The following is an 18,315-nucleotide window of genomic DNA, read 5'->3' on the forward strand; positions in this document are numbered from 1 at the left end:
GTGAGGAGCGGGGGTGTTGTGTGGCTGAGTTCAGCCCCGTTGGCCTTGTGCTGTCAGTGTTTATTTGTGTTAAGGTTTACCCAGGGGCCTTCTCAGCAAGTCAAAAATCAAAGTGTCGCAAACTCTTGAACCTGGGTTAAAACCAAACACGGATCTGTTGGGACAGTTGGTGCAGAGGCAGCTGGCAGCTGTTGGGACGGCTTGTCCTGGTCATCCTCGAGCAGATCCAGAGGGAGCCCAGGCAGCCCTCTCCTGGGCTCTCCCTGCCTCTCCTTCCTCAGGCTGATCACCGAGCGTGTGTGTGCCTTGTGCTCCGCTTCAGACCCGCCAAAAACCTGCTGTGTGTAGTGAAACAGCACGAGTGTGTGCTGCCTGCTCCCGTCAGGGAATGCTGGGGACAGGGAAGGCCTGGATGGTGCTTTATCTGTCACAATACCTGCCAAGGAGGCTGAGCGGGGCAGAAGTCCCTAGTGGAGGTGACAGCTATTTTTAGGCCCAGTGATGCAGTTGGAAATACAGGTGTGCTGTTGCCTTTTGGAAAGGGCTCAAAAATGTATCACTTTCCTCCTGACTGATGAATTGTTTTAATAAAAACATCACCTCTGCCTAAAAAAAGAAAGGGCAGGTGAAAGACACCGCAGAGAAACGATTCCTGAGGATGGCTATAAATAACCTGGTGTTCCTGCAGCAGACGTGGGGATTATTTGTCTGTAACTCCTGGAAAAGGAGCTCCTAAGTCAGCCAGGAAAGGCAGACTAGAGGTAGGAGCACCGTGTTCCCACCTTTCTTGGACGTGATGGATGAATGTCGTGGCCTGTGGGTGCTGGTGGCTGCACAAAACGAGGACCAGGGCACAGTGCTGGGTCATGGTTTGTTGTCCCATGCTCTCTGAGCAGCTTAGCCATCCCTCTGGCAGTGGGAGCGGGAGTGGGCTCTTCCCCATGGCTTTGGGCTCCCCGGTGAGGTGAGAGAGGCGAGATGAAGCTTTAGCCTGGAGGTGGACGAAGAGCTGGTGCTGTTGTGTGTCCATCCTCCGCCGAGGAGTTACGAGGGCTGGAACAGACTTGGGGTGAGGGCAGGTGCCTGTGGGCCCTGGCAGGGCTGTGGAGCCCAGTGCTGGCCCCAGCACAAGATGGATGCTCTGGGGGCTGGAGCCCCTCTCTCTGGAGCCAGGCTGGGAGAGCTGGGAATGTTTACCCAGAGAGGAGAAGGCTCCGGGGAGAGCTCAGAGCCCCTGGCAGGGCCTGAAGGGGCTCCAGGAGAGCTGCAGAGGGACTGGGGACAAGGACTGGAGGGACAGGACACAGGGAATGGCTCCCATTGCCAGAGGGCAGGGCTGGATGGGAGATTGGGAAGGGATTGTTCCCTGGGAGGGTGGTTTGGGGACTGCTGGAGCAGGCACTAGGAGCTGTGGTCATGGGGTTGGGGCTGCTGGGGGAGGTCTGGAGCCACCGTCCCTGTGCCCTCGGGTGACACTGGAGCAGTGGCAGTGCCCAGGTCACCGTGTTTGATTGCTACCCGCTTTTGGGTCTGGTGGATTTGCTGCTTCCCTTCTGAGCCCATCTGAGATTCCCATTCCTGCGAGTCTGTGGCCACAGATTTGGCAGGTTTATTACAGGCTCCTGAAGAGGCAGAGCTCCCACAGGTTTCTGGTCTCCAAAAATCCTTTCTGCTTGTATGTGATGGACATGCAGCAGGTGCTGCTCCTATGGGTCCTGCCCTGGAGCTGGTGTTGGATGGAAGGTCTGACCTCACCAGGGCGAGTGAGGGACTGAAGTTTGTCAGGAGGGGCTGAAGGTGTCCTCCAGGCTCCTACTTCTCCAGATGCTCTGTGGCAGGGTGGGGGTGTTTCCTCAAGCCATGCTGGATTGCCACAGCCTCTGTAAGCCTATTGCAGCATGCTGCCAATTCCATAATTTGCAATAATTAATTGTGTTTGTGTTCAGTCACGAGTGTGGCTGATATCCTGCCGGCAGCTGCACAGCCTGCAGCATGCTGAGGGCAGGGCTCGGGGTGCTGGCTCATGCCCTCAGCTCTGGGGTCTTGTGCACCCGCTGCTCCCCAAAAGGGTGTCTGGTCCCTGGTGCTTCCCTTGTCCTCCGTGCCTCAGGCCAGGGGATGCCCAAGGGGTTTTTGTGCTGCAGGGAGGCTTACAGCCAGTGGTGCCTGGCCTCTGCCCTTGGCTCGGCTGCTCCTCCCCGTTTGGGGCTCTGGCTGCATGTTGGGTCCTCATGCAGCTCTGTGTCTTTGGGGTAGAAGGGCAGGAAGAACCATATTATCTGCCTGGAGGGAGCAGGGAGAGTGTAGCTGGATCCTTGCTGGGATCTTGAGGGTAACCTGATGATTTCTTCCCTCTGTCTGCAGATTCGTTTGTGAACAGCCAGGAATGGACCCTGAGTCGTTCAGTGCCTGAGCTGAAGGTGGTGAGTACTCGTGGCTTGTGCCTGGGATACCCGTGGTTCCCCAAATCCTCAAGAAAATCCTGCATTTTCATGTGTCCAGGTAGAAACACAGAGGCTTCAGCCTCAGAAGGGAGAGGGGAGCTGGGGCTGCCGCCGTGCCAGGGAAGGACTGGGGTTTCTCAGCAGCTCACGCTCTGAGGGGTGAGGCAGAGGTTGTTGGTCTGGGAGAGCACTTGGATGTGAAGGTGAAAAGGCACTGTTTGAGCAGCTCAGCCTCCCTGCTGGCCCTGGCAGAGCTGTGATGCCTGTCTGGGTGCTGCTGCTCGAGCCGGTGCAGCAGGAGCAGGTGCAGATGATCCCAGGTGGTGGTTCAGGTACAGGTCCCTGGTGGTCACCCCCAGAGCAGCCATCCTGGCATGGGAGTGTCACTGTCCTTCAGAGCCTCACTGATCTCAGCTCTCACTGGCGCTCCTCCTGCCTCTGCCGAGATGTCCCTGCCCTGCAGGGCTGCCTGAGGATGACACTCAGCTCCGTTCTGCCCAACTGAGGGGATGAGGCTCCCCAGGTCTGTCTGCCCAGGGCGGCTTTCCCCAGGTCAGGCCACTGCGAGGCTTCACCAGCTCCCTGTGGGGTGTGGGCTCTGTGGTCAGGGGGCTGCCCCTGTCCCTCCTGCCCCTGGCACAGCCCCTCCAAGTGGGACAGGGTCAGCGTTGCGGGCGCTGGGGTGGCCAGGAGGTGGTGGGCAGGGTGCTGCAGGTGCTTCAGTGATCGGTTCCTCCTCCTGCCCTTCCTGTGCTGTGCTAGCCCTCAGCTTTCCTTACAGGCTCCTGGTGTGTGCCCTTAAGCTTTCTCCCTTCAGCTTTTGCAAGATTAACTTTTTTCAATATTAGTCCAAGAAACAAAAGAACAAAATTCTTCTTGCAAAACGTTCCAGCAGTGTCCTCCCACTGTGTCTCTTACCTGCAGTTAAGTGAGACTCAAACCAAACGTCGAATATTCATTTGTTCATTTACCTGTGAAATGCATTTTTGAAAACATTCTCACAGTTGTTTGGGTTTTACTGCCTGATGTTGAGCCTCTGCAAGGCTGCAAAGTGGTGCTGCCAGCTAAACCATCCTAAAGCTTTTAGTTCTTCCTCAAGTAGCACAGCCCTTGCCCCCGGTTTTACATGACCTCTGGGGATCTGTGTTACTCCGGGATTTGATCTGGCCAAAGCAGCTCTTCTAAAAGCCCAAAGGGCTTTTGGAGTGCTAGTTTAGAGTGACAGAATCATTTGCGTTGGAAAAGCCTTTGGAGGTTATTGAGTCCAGCTGCTTCCCCAGCGCTGCCAAGGCCTTCACTGACTGTGTCCCCAGGTGCCACAACCACACGGCTTGTAAATTCCCGCAGGGGTGGGGACTCCACCCCTGCCATGGACAGCTGTGCCAGGGCTGGACAGCCCTTTCCAGGAGGGAATATTCCCAGTGTCCATCCTGAGCCTCCCCTGGCCCAGGCTGAGGCCGTTCCCTCTGCTCCTGTCCCTGTTCCTGGGAGCAGAGCCCGACCCCCCCGGCTGTCCCTTCCTGTCAGGAGTTGTGCAGAGCCACAGGATCCCCCCTGAGCCTCCTTTTCTCCAGGCTCAGTCCCTTCCCAGCTCCCTCAGCCCCTCCTGGGGCTCCAGACCCTTCCCCAGCTCTGTTCCCTGCCCTGGACACGCTCCAGACCCTCGATGTCCTTCTTGTCGTGAGGGGCCCAGAGCTGACCCCAGCAAGAAATGTTGCCAAGCTTCACTTCCTTCCTATTTTCAAGCAACTCTGTCTCCTCTGTCTCTCTCACTGCTCTCCCTGCTTGTGTTCCCAAGCATTCAGGATGCTTTCTCTTTGAATAATTGGATGTATTTAAGATACATTCAGCAGTTTCCCCTCCCTCAGTTTATCCCCATTAGCTCCCTCCCAGTGCTGCAGGCCAGGAGGAAGCTGTGACTGAGCAGTTCTTGCAGAGGGGCACTGATGGTGCCTCCTGGCAGGATTTGTCCCCAGGACCTGGCACTGGGCAGTGCCAGCACAGTGCTGACTGCGTTCCAGCATCCTCCCAAAATTTGTGGGACAGAGGCTCCCACAGGCTTACACACCTTGTTTGGCTCCAGTTTGCTGCCTCTTGGGAGCTGTATTCCTCAGGATTGTCAGGTCTGTGCCTGGTTTGAAGCTCCAGCTGAGCTGAGAGACACGGCAGAGCAGCAGGGTTTTGGTGAGATGCGGGTCGGGGTTTGTACTATGTGCAAACAGAGTGTAACTGTAGCCTCTGTCCGAGTTTTAGAGCTAAATGCCGTTGGAGTGTTTATCTTTGGCGTGGTATGGCACCCTTGCTGCTGGGTGGCCTCGGGAGCTGCTCCCTTGGCAGAGGAGCCATGGCCAAGCTGGCACTGACCCCCTGAGCTGCCTGCCCGGAGCTGGGCTCTCCAGAGTTTCTTCTGTGAGGCCTTCTTTAGTACTCCCACCTGGATTGCTGTGTCCATGTCAGGGGCCCCCACAAAACATACAAAACATTGATGTGGACCTGGAGTGAGTCCAGAGGAGGCTGCGGAGATGCCCTGAGGGATGAAACCCCTCTGGAGCCGGGCTGGGAGGGCTGGAAGTGTTCAGTCTGGAGACGTTAGAGCCCCTTCCAGTGCCTGAAGAGGCTCCAGGAAAGCTGGGGAGGGACTTGGGACAAGGAGTGACAGGACAAAGGGGAAGGGCTGCCCACGGACAGAGGGCAGGGTTAGATGGAATATTGGGAAAGAATTCTTCCCTATGAGAGTGACGAGGCCCTGGCACTGGTGGCCCAGAGAAGCTGTCCCTGGATCCCTGGCAGTGTCCAAGGCCAGGCTGGATGGGGCTTGGAGCAAGCTGAGGTAGTGGAAGGTGGCCCTGTTCATGGCAGGGAGTGGAACTGGATGAGCTTGAAGGTCTCTTCCAGCAGAAGCCATTCTGGGATTCCACAATTCTGTAATTATCCTGGTTGGACCGCAGTGGCAGGGAGGGCTCAGGCAGGGGATGGATGGGCTGTTCCATTGTCCATAACGTGGTGCAGCCCCTGGCTCAGCGTGGCTCCAGAGACACACGTGCAGGACCGGGCAGGGCTGCAGCCCAGCCCGTGTTCCCTGTGTTGTCACCTGTGCGAATGCACTGTGGGGATCTGTGGTTGCCCTGAGGAGTGACAGATGTGGCAGCGTGTGCCCGTGGGAGCCCATCGCTCAGCGCTTCCCGGCGCTGCCACGGGCAGGCTCCGTTGGCACAAGGGGAGCTGGCAAACAGCGTGGTGTCCGTGCTCTGCCAGCGGGTCTGTGCCGCAGAATGCTGACAGCCACAGGCGCTGCCTCTGCTTCTCACGGGGAGCATGTGCAGCATGTGCATGGCCCAGGGCAGGACCCAGAGCAGCGGGAGCGTTTGAGTGCCTGGCTGAGAGCTGGAGAACCTGCCTGGTGGTGACTCACCTGCCAGGCTCATCCCTGTGCCTGGAAAAGTTTGGCTGTAAACTTCCATGGCGGCAGAGGCAGCTTTAGTGTTCGCAGCCGCTCCTCACTGCGCGTCTTCCGGCACTGGTGTGGCCGTGTGAGTGCAGCTGTATGGAATCACAGAACCAGTAAGGCTGGAAAAGCCCTCTAAGAACATGAAGTCCAACCATCAACCAGCACCACCACCGTGTTCACCACTGAACTATATCCTCAAGTGCCACATCCACATTTTTTGAACTCCCACATTTTTGAACACTTCAGCTGAAGGTGATCCCTTCCCTTTTTGTGAAAAGGGACACCTGATATCCAGCCTATACCTCCCCTGATGCAATTTGAGGGTGTTACCTCTTCTCCTGTTGTTAGTTACTTGGGAGCAGGGCCCAGTCCCCACCTGGCTGCACCCTCCTGTCAGGGAGCTGTGGAATGAGAAAGTTCCCCCAGAGCCTCCTTTTCTCCAGGCTGAGCCCCTTCTGCTCCCTCAGCCAATTCTCATCAGGCTGGGTGAGGTTCAGATCCAGATCCTTCAGTCCAGATCCTTCAGTACAGACCTGGTCCCACAGTTCTGCAGCATTAAATGGTCAGGAAGACACTGACAGGGAGCAGAGCCTCATCCCAGGACACCCACCTGCATTTCGTAGCCATTCTGAGGGTGCTGCAGTCAGATGTGCTTCCACCCAATTAAATTCCATGCTCAGTAGCTTTATCCTTTGGTTTGGTTGAACATTGGTGCTGGATGTTTCCATGTGGGTGTCTTGGTTTGAAAGACAGGTACCTGCTAGGGAGGGGCGGGGTCTCTCTAGGAGTGGGGGATTCCAATCCCTTCCCTCCAAATTATTATAATTTGGAAGATTAAAAAAACTTTTCAGTTAGAGCTATGGGGAAAGGAATAACAGTCCTTTACTAGTAAATATAACAGGACAAACAAACAACAGCAATAATAATAATAATAAACAGAACCAAGAACCCTGAGGGGCTTTGTCTCACAAGTCCTGGGCAGTCTGATCTCTTGGGACCCCGAGAGCACCGAGCTGAAACGGTGGAAACTCGGGGCTGGTGGCTGGAAACGGTGGGATGTCCCGGCAGGCAGGGGGTGGTGTCCCGGCAGGCAAAGTGAGCAGTGCTGAGGAAGCTGCGATGGCTGGACCAGCTCCAGCAGGACAGGCGAGGGGCTCCGAATTCCTGGGTGCTCCAGCAGGTGATAGAATTCCCAGGACCAGACCCTCTGTCAACAGTGGACTCCTCATGCAGCCAGCAGTCGCCCAACTGCCCTCTCTGAAAACCGAGAGCAGAAGAAACCACCCTCAGCTCCCGGAGCCCCTGAACCTTTTCCTTCCCTCTAAATTAAGTGATCTACTACCTTTTGTGTGGGTCGAGCACCCTTTAAGCATCAGTATTTATTCTCCTAGCAACTTATGGGGGGGGAAAATTCCACAGGAAAACTTAGCGCCCAGCAGTGGGCGGCACCATTGGCTCCACTGGCAGATGCACGCAGTGCTGCTGTTGTGCTGGTACCTCAGGCATGGGCACTTGCTGCCCCTGTACCCAACGTGGAGCTGGTCTCTGCTCCCCTTCCACTGGCAGCTGCTGTCCAGAGCTGCAGCACCCCAAAACTGGGGGTGTGTGGGCTGGGAGAAGAGGTTTTTCTCCTTCTGAATTGACTTGGGACGGCAAGTGTTCCCTGAGGAGCAGAAAGGCTGTGGGAAGAGCTGGTGACAGGGCAGTGCCTGTTCAGGTGAGGACGGGAGTACTCACTGTCCTCTGTCCAGGTGGCTGTGCCCCAGTCTTGGCTGTTCTCTGCCTGACTGAGCCCAGTCAGTCCCCTGGCCTCTCACCAAATACTGGGCTGGGTCACACCATCCCTGTGTCCTCTCAGGGACACCTCTGCCTCTCGTCAGCGTGTGCCCGGTACCGGTGGTGTCACCTCACGGGGCTGCCTCGTGTGCAGGGACACGTGCTGGGCACACAGGTGACACATGCATCTGTTCCAGGGCATCGTGGGCAACCTGTCCAGTGGCAAGTCGGCCCTGGTGCACCGCTACCTGACCGGCACCTACGTGCAGGAGGAGTCTCCAGAGGGTAAGGTCTGGTTCCCAAGGTGCCTGGGGATGGGCTGGGTCCTCACTCCTACCCGTGGTGCTGAAGGTGATGCCAGTCCCTGCACTTTCTCCACCACTGTCACGGGGCTCTGCAGCTCCCCTGGCCCTGGTTTGGGGTGTCCTCTGCTTGCACCCCCCTTGCTGACCGGCAGCTCTGCTCCCCCAAGGTGGCCGGTTTAAGAAGGAGATCGTGGTGGACGGTCAGAGCTACTTGCTGCTGATTCGGGATGAAGGGGGCCCCCCTGAGCTCCAGGTAGGAGATCTGTCCTCCCCGTGGTCCCTTCCTACACACCCTGCTGGGGTCGGGGGGAGGTGTGTGCTGGCTCAGCCCGGCGTGTGGCTGCCCTTGCTGGCTGCCCGGGTCTCTGGCTGCTCGTCCACGCTGTAATCCTGCCATATCTCTTCAGTTTGCTGCCTGGGTCGATGCCGTGGTGTTTGTCTTCAGCCTGGAGGATGAGATCAGCTTCCAGACCGTCTACAACTACTATCTGCGGCTCTGCAGCTACCGGAACACGGCGGAGGTGCCCATGGTGCTGGTGGGCACGCAGGGTGAGAACGGTGCCTGGGCAGGAGCGCGGGGTGCCAGCCCCGTCAGCGCAGTGGGGGATCCCGGTCTGTCAGCCGTACGTGGGGCTCAGGGACGATGCTGAAGCCCCAGCCCAGAGCCCTGAGCAGAGAGTTCCTGCTCACACCGTTTCAGCTTCCCCACAGAGATCTGCCTTGTTCCATGGAGCCGCTTTCCTCTTGGAAATGGCGTGACACCCTGGTGCTGCCTCCCCCAGCTCTGCCAGCACAGGCAGGATGGAGCCTGGGGTGAAGAGTTTTCTGTGTGACAGTAGAGAGCAGGAGCAGGACATGGATGTAGGGAAAAACTGTCGTGGCAGCAGAGTTCCTGAGCACTGTGTGACTTGTTCCTGGCCAGGAGGAAGCTCTAAGGCCAGGAAGACTGGCAGGAGCAGTGGGAGGGAGCCACAGGGGGTCTTCTCCAGACCCCTGTATTAAAAGCAGAACAAAGTTATTAAACTTTGGATTTTTGGAGATTGTGGAATGAATTTTAGGACTGAGTGATCTTGGCTCAGGAATGGGGTGGCAGCATGCACTGTGGAGGCACAGGAGTGGGACAGGTGACGCGGTCAGTGGCCACTGTTGTCCCAGACACAGAACCAGGTGAGGTCCCAGCCTTGGTGCAGGCACACAACCATCTGGAGAGCTCAAGGAGGTCTTTCCTCACAGTGCAGGTCCCCGTTCTCCTACCCCACCTGAGAAGGTTTGTTCACAGCCCCCACTTGTCTTCAAGGGGTTGGATTCCTCTTTGGAAGGAAGTTTTTTCCAAAACAGGCAAGCACTTGGTGACTATCTGGAATGCAAACTGAGCCTGTCTTTTGGGGCTGTCCAGGAATTCCTTGACTGTGGAGACATCCCAGCAGAGTTAACTCTCTCGTTAAACCGGGAGGATTTCTCCCTTGGGTTCTTTAACACGTAGGTCTTGGCCATGAGCCCTAAAATGGTGGAGACTGACAAATCTATTTTATTTGTCAGCTGGAGCTGCCTGGCCTTGGTCCCCACACCTCCCAGAGAAGTTCTGCCTCTGCTGGAATGTCGGTGGCCGGGAGGTTTGGGAAATTGAATCAGGTTCATTTTCAGAGACCCATCCATTTTTCCACAAACGTGGGACCTCGTGATCACAGGGCAGTGCCGTGGAGGTGGTTCCTCTGTGTAAAGAAAGGGAGAGAGGCCAGAAGTGTCGTGGGACCTGTGGGTAGGTGGGACAGGGTCCTTGCCTTTCAGCCTCCTGTCCCTTTGGTTTGCAGATGCAATCAGCGCCACCAACCCCCGCGTCATCGACGACTCGCGGGCGCGGAAGCTCTCCAATGATCTGAAGCGCTGCACTTACTACGAGACCTGCGCTACCTACGGCCTGAACGTGGAGAGGGTCTTCCAGGACGGTAACTGCTGCCGTGTCGGGGTGTGCGGGCAGGATGGGGCAGCAGCGTGGTCTCAGGACAGACAGACAGACAGACAGAGGAGTTTGTGCTGCCCTCGGAGTAGGAAAGCAGCACCTAAACAGCTGGATGGGGCAGCTGTTCCTCATGGGAACCGTGTGAGAGGGCATTCCTGCTTAGGTTTGGAGAGGAGTCTGCAACACAGTGATGCTGAGGGGCACAGGGAACCTGCACCATCTCCTGGAGCTTGCAGTCTGCTTAAATAAGCTGTGACCTTACCCTAAAGGGGATTGTGTGTTCCCTCAAGTGGCGGGACAAGGGGGAATGGCCTGAAGCTGACGGGATGAGGTGTTTCTGGAGTGGGTGAGCCATTCTTCCTAGTGAGCATTGGTGGGTCGGGATGCAGCTGTTTTGGCACCTGATGGATCCTGGTGCAGTTGGTTTGGGATCTTGTGGAGTCCTGGCAGTCACAGACTCTGTGAGGGCCTTGCCTCACGTGACAGTCCAGTTTCCATCAGACCTTGTCTTTAAATGACTTCTTCCACACAAGTTGCCACCCCGGCTCCCCGCAGACGCACCCCGGGCAGGCTGGGCAGGATGTCTGCTTCCCGCAGCAGGAGCAGGAGGAGCTGCTTTCAGCCTGCTTGCCTGTGCTGTGTGGAGTGTGTGCTGCACCTGTGTTTCTGGAGAGCCCTTCCCTGCCACTGGGGAGCCTTCCTGGCTCACAGCCAGTGGCTGCTGACCTTTTTGGGGAGCAGGTCAGTGTGCCGGCACAGGAGCTTGAGGGAGTGAACACCCTGTCCCTTGGTGGTCGCAGATGGCTCTTCCCGCCCATGCACGTGGTGCTGCAGAGCGGGGGGATGCTCCAAGACAGAAAAACTGATAACTCCGTCTTCACCAACTGCACAGGGATTCTGGAAGAACTGGGTGGCCCTGGCTGTTGTGCCACCACAGCTCGGGCAGGAGCAGCAGAGCCCCTGGTCCTCAGAGCGGGTCTTGGTGTCCGGTGTGGAGCCTGGAGCTGCGTGTGGTTGAGCTGTGCCGTGTCTGGATTGAGCGTGTTGCAGTGTGTAACCTGGTGGTGTTGGGCCTCTTGTGGCCGAGGCTGTGTCTGGGCTGCTGAAGGTCACCGTGAGAAGGACATGGGGCAGTGAGAGGATGGGATCTTGGTATTGCCAGGTATTGCCAGGAGGTGGCCCTGGCACAAGCAGGGACAGTGCCCTAGGCCGTGCTGTGTCCTGCAGTGTCCTGGCAGCTTCAGGACTCCTTGGGGTGCGCCTGCCCTCAAGGATGGTTGGTGTGATCCCCTCATGGCAGAGCCCCACTGGGATGGGGGCTGGTATGGAATGTGCCCTCTGCCCTCGTGGCTCCTAAAAGGTCTGGTTAAAGAACTTTATCCTCAGAATTGCCCTCACAATTCTTGTTGGCAGAACTGGGGTTCAGGTTCAGCAGATGCCAGGACAGTTTGCAAGGAGCCATCACTGTGGGGATCCTCAGTTCTTGGGATTGATTTTAAGGGTGTTTCTGTACCAAGAAAAGGTCAGGGAGCCGCTAGCCGTGGTCACCTTGGCAGTGTTCCTGAGGAGGACTGACCCAGCCCTGGTCCTGCAGAGTGCAGGAGGGACAGCAGCTGTGCTGCCCTGTGCTGTGGGTGACTTCTCGAGCTTCACCTCTGCTGTGGATACCAGATGCATGCTGCTGCCTTTCCTCTGCCCTGAGAGCTGGAGAGGGCAGGAGAGGACAGCTCCATGGCCCAGGATCTGTGGCTGAGGTGCTGGTGGCATTGCTGCTCTCCGTTGTTCCCCTCAAACATGGGGCTGCAGGCCCAGGCTCCAGCATGAATTCCGTGGAGGCTCTGGATCCCCTGCCCAGGGAACAGCTCCCATCCCAATGCTGGCTGGGCACACTGTGAGCTCCAGCCTCCCAGGAGCCAGGAAATTCCCAGAAAAACCCCTCAGCCACTGCTGTTGTGGGCAGGGAGCCTGGCAGAGGCTCTGCCCATCATTATCCCATACCACTACTGCTAATGAGGCCAGTGAGACCACACTGGAGGGATAACATCTCCCCAGTCCTGAAATGAGGCACCTTGAGGCGACCTTCACCTTTCTGTGTGCCGGGCCCAGGCGCTTCTACTTCCTGAACCTCAGTCAGACCTCTCTGGGATAATGTCTGCCATCCCTTCCCCCAGTCTTTGTTCCGGTTTCTCCGGTTGCCGCACACAGGTCTGCTGTACAGCCGGTGAGGTGTGGCCTGCCCGCAGAGCCTGAGCAGCCCCGCTGCGTGGTGTCACTGCGAGCACCAGCACCTGAGCATCGCTCAGTGCTTCAGAGCAAACCCTGCACTCCAAGTCTGGACAGAGGAAGAGCGTGCCAAGGTCCCTAGTGACCCACCAAGGATTCCACACGGAGCCCCTCAGGGTGTCACCCTACAGACCCACGAGGCCCAGACTGATGGAGGTGGCATTTGCCCAGGCAGTTCAGTCTGATACCTGGCTCCTGGAGTTGCTGTCAGGGGTGACTGAGAAGTGAAGGGCTGCCCAGGGGTTCTCCTGCAGCAGGCCCGGGCTCGTAGAGTCTCCGTGGTGTCCGTGGGAAGTGTCTGTTCTGTGTGATGCCCCAGAGGGCAGGTGGCCCCTGGGGACTCAGCCTGAGCAGCGCAGGCAGCGCATCGGGCAGGGGGAGGGCCTGGGTCTCCCTGAAGCCCTCCAGAAATCTGTGGGTGGAGGAAGCTGCTTTCTGAACTCTGACCCTGTCCCTCTCTCCCTTTTCCAGTGGCTCAGAAGGTGGTGGCTCTCCGGAAGAAGCACCAGCTCTCCATCGGCCCCTGCAAGTCCCTGCCCAACTCACCCAGCCACTCGTCTGTTTCCGCAGCCTCCATTCCTTCTGTCCACATCAACCAGGTGGGGAATGGGAACGGGGAAAGCCAAGGGCCTCTTGTGCTCTCCACACCCTCAGCTCGGTACCCGAGAGTTCAGCCTTAGACTTGTACTGCTGCTCTGGGCTGGCTCTTTGGAAGAGCAAGAGTGGTGTCACCCTGGTGCTTCTTCCATAGCCCAGAGAAGCTGTGGCTGCCCCATCCCTGGAAGTGTCTGAGGCCAGGCTGGAGCAGCGGGGCCTGGAGCAACCAGCTCTGGTGGAAGGTGGCCCTGCCCATGGCAGGGGGTGCAATGAGGTGTACTTGAAGGTCCCTTCCAAGCCAGAGGGCTCCCTGATTTGATGATTGTGTAACACTTTGATGCTTGCCCTGAGGTCAAGTTTCATGTCTGAACCTTCGGGTCTGGCTCATGCTCCCCAGAGTGTGTGGTGCTTTGGCAGACACACAGCAGAGCCTGAGCGGTGTGTGGGTGTGTGGGGAGCCCTTGGGAGCACGGGGCTGTGTCAGAGGGTGGTGCTCTGCCTGCCCCAGCTGGGCGGGCACAGCTGCTCACGTCCTGCTTCCCCCGGACACGGGAAGCTGATGGTCTTCTGAGGGGATGTGCCTGTGGAAAGGTGGGTTCAGCGGTGATCCAAAGGAGCAGAACAGGGAAGGAGGTTCCCTCCCCTCTTCCAGAGGAAGGGCCCTGTGCTGTTGGTAAGGGTTGCCAAGGTCTTGGTGCGGGGAGGATGGTGATGCCGTAGGTGTTTGTTCTGTGATCCTGGAGCAGAGCTGAGGCAGGACAGGCTCCATGGTGAGGGGCTGGGGAAGGAGATCCTTTGGGCAGCCACCTTGCTGCATTCAAGCTTTGCTCCATTCCCAGTGCCCACAGAAAGGTGACCGGTGAGGAAGAAGGGAGAGATCCTGGGCTCCATTGCTCCCCAGGACACGCAAGGCAACAGATTCCATGTCTGGAGCAGCTGGCTTACAGAGTCACAGGGGGTGTGACAGGGGCTGCAGGAAATCTGCCTGCGACTGAGGGACAGCACGTGTAGCTGATGGGTTTTCCATAAGGGGATTGCCTTTGACACTCTGGGTGTGTCAGAGCCTCCAAGCCCTGGCAGGACTCCTGGGCCCCCACCACACACCTGAGCCATATCGACAGCCACCAGCTACCTGGTCGTAGAGGCTTCTAAAGCTGGGTTGCAAGTAGGTGAGTGCAGGTTTTTGCAGAGACCTGTGGCAGCTTCCTGGTGCTCCAGGTCACCTGGACACCAGCAAGTTCAGGTAAAGTCTGTGTGCAGGCAGATGGGCTGCGGAGGAGGGCTGCAAAGCCAGGTTCTGTCAGAGCGTGCTTGTGTCCAGAAAGCTGGGGACAAGTTCACAGGGAGACATCTACAGAGAGCAAAGTCTCAGGGAAATACAGACTTGAGTGTCTCTGGTAATTTGAGGGGTTTTTTTAGCAAATTGTGAATAGTATGAGCCTGGTTGGGAAGGAGAGGTCACCTGTGCTGGAAGGGAAGCAAAAGGCCGATGGCCAATGTCATCATTTCTCAGGGGAGCTGGACACTTGTCTAGTGTTTCCTTCCATGTCCAGAGTATGAGAAGAGTCCCGGTGAGCACGTGTCATTGGCACTGGCTGTGCCAGGCAGGCAGTGTGTTTACTGTGAAGCTGAAAGTGTTCCCTGTGCGAGGGGTGGGGCTGCCAGACCCCCCGGGTTCCCCAGTCTGAATCCAATCACTCGTGACTGTGCAGGGAACCTGAAGGAGTAGCAAAAATGTGTGGGAGAGAAGAGACCCCAACACAGGAGGAAAGTAAGCACTGATTGAGCTGAGGAATGAGTGCAGAGGTGGGCCAAGCCTGACCTAAAATACACAGGTGTGACATGAAAGAGCTCCTTAAGGAAAGGCAGCACTGAACAAAAGGGATGGATTTAGGACTGGCTGTGGGGAAGGAAATTTTGGAAGAATTTTCTAACTGCATGTCATGAGCTTTGTGAGGTGTTTGCTCAGAGCCATCCCTGCTTTCCTCTCCTTTCCTTCCCACAGAGCACCTCTCAGCATAGCTTGCAGACGACGTCTGTGTAGAGGTGAATTCTGGCTGCCTGCTCGGGGACAGACCTTTGCTCTCTGTACCTTGCTGTGCTCCTGGCTTGGCTGGAGGGACGTAGGGAGCTGTGGTGGGAAGCAGAGCTGTGACGGGAAGTGACGCAGTGTGCAGCTCACAGGGATTGCGGCTTGCTGGCCTGTGCCCCCTCCCCAGACCTGCTCTGTGCCTGTCCAGCGCTGTGCCCCTCCTGCCCTCAGCAAACCTGGGCTCCACAAGGGTGATCAAAGTCAGTTTGTGTTCCTGGGGTCTTGCGTGGTCCCACCACAAACCCTCTCGGTGCCAATGACCCGCGCAGCGATCTTTGCCCTGGTGTTTGCACGTCTCTCCCCCATTACTAAAGACACTTCCAAAAATAGCGAAGCAATGGTGAGTGATGCTAAAATGCCGTGAAATGTTTACCTGTTTTTGCGTGGGCTCGGAAGTGAGGTCCTGGAGCTGCTCCCCAGTGTCCTCAGGGAAAATCTTAAGTGGCTTTGGGAAACAAATTCACCCATAACTGATGGTTCTGACAGGGAGCTGAGCAGACCAGCCCTCACGCTCAAGTGTGCACTCAGGTGTGTACTCAGGCTGCCTGCGTGGGAGGGCACGATGCCAGGTGGGCCCTGGGGAGCAGTGAGTGCCCTGGTGTCCCCTGCCCCTGGCCCAGCCACACATGGTGGGGCAGCCCGGGGAGGGGGTGGCAGGCTCACCCTGCCAGGAAGGACCGATGGCAGAGTGACAAGGTGTTTGTGGAGCTGAGCTGAACTCTGTCATACCTGGGAGCCTGGGGCTCTCACCAGGGTTTCTCATTTGCTTTTGCAAGTCAAAGAGCAATAGCTGGCACAGGGAAAACAGGAAGAAGGCTCTCAAGGAAGAGTTTAGGAGCACGGGAGTTAACATGGAGATGAGATGGAAAGGAGCCAGACAAAAAACCCAGTTAGGAGCTTTCATTTGCCTTATGCTGCAGATACTAGTGTGCACAGGTGAGAAATGCACTTTGGACGGAAGGATCCCCTTCCCTTCCAGTACTGCTGGGCGGGCCAGGAGGAGTCCCTGGAACAGTGGGTCTGGCATTTGGGGGCCAGGAGGAGTCCCTGGAACAGTGGGACTGGCATTTGGGGGCCAGGAGGAGCCCCTGAACTGGGACTGGCATTTGGGGTCAGGAGGAGCCCCTGGAACTGGGATTAGCAGCACTGCTCTGGGCTGGTCTGGCCCGTGCTGCAGGGACAGCACTGTCCTCTGGAGCTGCCTGCTGAGAAGGCATTTTTCTTGGAATGGGAACAAGGGACTTCTTAGGGTAGGTAGGAGTTGAGACCCAGTCCTGCCTCTTCTCTTGTTCTGGGCACAACTCTTCTGGAAGTAGCTTGATTCTACTGGCTGAGCCAAACTAACTTTTTTGGAAATGGCCACTGCTTGTCTGGTCTGTCAGTTGGACCGGTCCAGCGTGGTTACGGGGAGAGGAGGGACTCCAGAGGACCCTGGTGATTTCAGCAGGGTTACCCATCTGTCTGGAGGATTCCCTTCTCCTGGGACAATGGTGCTGTGGATGTGTTCTGGTCTCCTTGCACAGTGGATGGTCATCTTGGGAACCTGACAAAGGCCCTGGTTTCATTTTTGTCTTTGGGAGTTTAGGGTTTTTTCTTATTCTGCGGCGGTGCCTGGAGCCTCGAGGACATTGCTCCATCCACAGGGAGGGAAAGGGAGCTGTAGGAGCAGGTCGGCCCTGGTCAGTGTTTTCCACCAGCTCTCATGAGTCACTAGATGTGCTTGGCGGGTCCCTGACCGTGGGTACTGTGTTCAGCATCAGTCTGCTATGGCAGGAGCCAGGGCCAGCCCTGGAGTCCTGCGCTCCCTTGGGGATGCTGATCTGTCCCTTTGGCCCTCCCAGCGGCTTGAGGGGTGTGGGTCTGCACCCACTGGAGCAGGCACCCTGTGTTCCCCAGAAGCCAGCAGCCCCAGGGAAAGCTCTTGCCTGCTGCCTTGGGCTCTCCTCTCTGGATCTTGCCTGCACCTGTTCCTCAGTGAGCAGGTTGGATGGGTTTGGGAATCCCACTCCTCACTTGGCCCTGACTCCCACCTTGCTCCCTCCTGGCAGCTCCTGGCCCTTGCCTGCAGGGAGGGGATGGGAGCTTCTCGGGCCAGTGAGTGCTTGCAACACCTCAGAGTTGCTCTACCTGATTTCCTCACTTTTGCTGCCCCGTTCTCAGTCTTTCTTCAGGGCCTCTGGGATGCCTTTGAGAGTTCCCCAGGCTGTGGGTGAGTCACTGTTGTGTTTGCTGTGGGATAGCAGTTTGTCTTTCTGCCAGGAAACTGGTTCCCAGCAGCTGGCAGGAGGTAACACAGGTACCCTGTGCAGGTACCTGACGAGCTGGTGGAGGGAACTGGGTGCCCTCCTGGGCTTGGGAGCTGCTGCCATCCCCGCTGCGCTCTGGGCTGCCCGGTATCACGATGGTCTGCCCTTCCTGCACGGGCCTGGGAGGCCCTTCATCCAGACTTCAGTGACAGATCAGATGAGAGAGGTGGAAAATCAAAGTTTGCAAGTGAAATGAAGCCCCAAGGGCAGCTCACCTGAGTTGGTAACAATGCTCACTGGCCTGCTGCAGCAGTTCCATCAGAATTCAGGAGCTGCAGCAGCAGGCGTTGGCATTTCCTCGTGGAAGCCCGTGTCCCGTTGTCTGCTTGGCTCATGGTGCCCACTTTCCATCATCTATATGCTCCTCTGGCTTCTCGCTTCTTCCCACAGACACCAGGTTTGCTGTTTGTCTGCACTCTTCCACTCAGAGCCCTTCCCAAACTGCTTGTTCCTCTCAGGCCTTGTTAGGCCAGGGGTTACTGCCCCTGAGCTCCAGCTGCATTCTGCCTTTCCCAGGCACCCTGTGGCACTGTTGGTGCTCTTCCACTGGTCAATGCCCTTCCACACTAATGGGAGGGATTTATCCCACAGGTGTTTTACCAAGTTTCCAGTTCCCACCTTGTTCTCAAATTCCAGTGGTCACCACGGGTGGTTGTTCAGGTCTACCAGCAGAGTACCTGCCAATAGCAGACACGTGGTACCGGCCCAGACCTGTCATCTTGTCAGGCTTCTTCCACATCCCTGAGATTTTTCCTGTGTTCCTGGATCCCACGGAAGTTCTGGAGCTCCCTGCTCCAGTGGGGCACTAGTGGCTTAGGATTGTCTGAGCCATTCTGTCTTTGAAGGACTTTCTCGTCTGCCCCCAGTCTCGTGGCAGCTTCCCTAAATAGCCTGGTGTGAGTCATCCTCCAGGCCCAGAGCCCTTCCTGAGGTTTGGCCTGTAGGACATGGGAGGCTCAAAGGCCGGCGTCCTTCATCACTCAAGGACTGTAACCTTAGCTCCAAACCCAGGCAGACTTACAGGTAAGGAAAGTTGTTCTGGCCAAACAAATGACACACAGGACTGCAGGGAGTAAGTAGAATATAAACTAGGGTGTAGCAAAA

The 18,315-nt window shown here is 57.1% G+C and overlaps 1 protein-coding gene across 3 annotated transcripts in view; it reads left to right on the forward strand.

Moving 5' to 3' along the window:
• AGAP3 (ArfGAP with GTPase domain, ankyrin repeat and PH domain 3) overlaps positions 1 to 18,315 on the forward strand; it is a 109,368-nt gene that overhangs the window by 37,789 nt on the left and 53,264 nt on the right. For all 3 annotated transcript variants that reach the window (XM_040065856.2, XM_040065862.1, XM_040065846.2), the window contains exons 2-7: positions 2,365 to 2,423; positions 7,866 to 7,953; positions 8,141 to 8,226; positions 8,381 to 8,522; positions 9,785 to 9,919; positions 12,688 to 12,815. In XM_040065856.2, coding sequence (XP_039921790.1) covers positions 2,365 to 2,423; positions 7,866 to 7,953; positions 8,141 to 8,226; positions 8,381 to 8,522; positions 9,785 to 9,919; positions 12,688 to 12,815 — 638 coding nt within the window. The remainder of the gene's footprint in view (positions 1 to 2,364; positions 2,424 to 7,865; positions 7,954 to 8,140; positions 8,227 to 8,380; positions 8,523 to 9,784; positions 9,920 to 12,687; positions 12,816 to 18,315) is intronic.

Source organism: Hirundo rustica, chromosome 1 (genome assembly GCF_015227805.2).
Source record: "Hirundo rustica isolate bHirRus1 chromosome 1, bHirRus1.pri.v3, whole genome shotgun sequence".
In the NCBI taxonomy this organism is placed as follows: domain Eukaryota; kingdom Metazoa; phylum Chordata; class Aves; order Passeriformes; family Hirundinidae; genus Hirundo; species Hirundo rustica.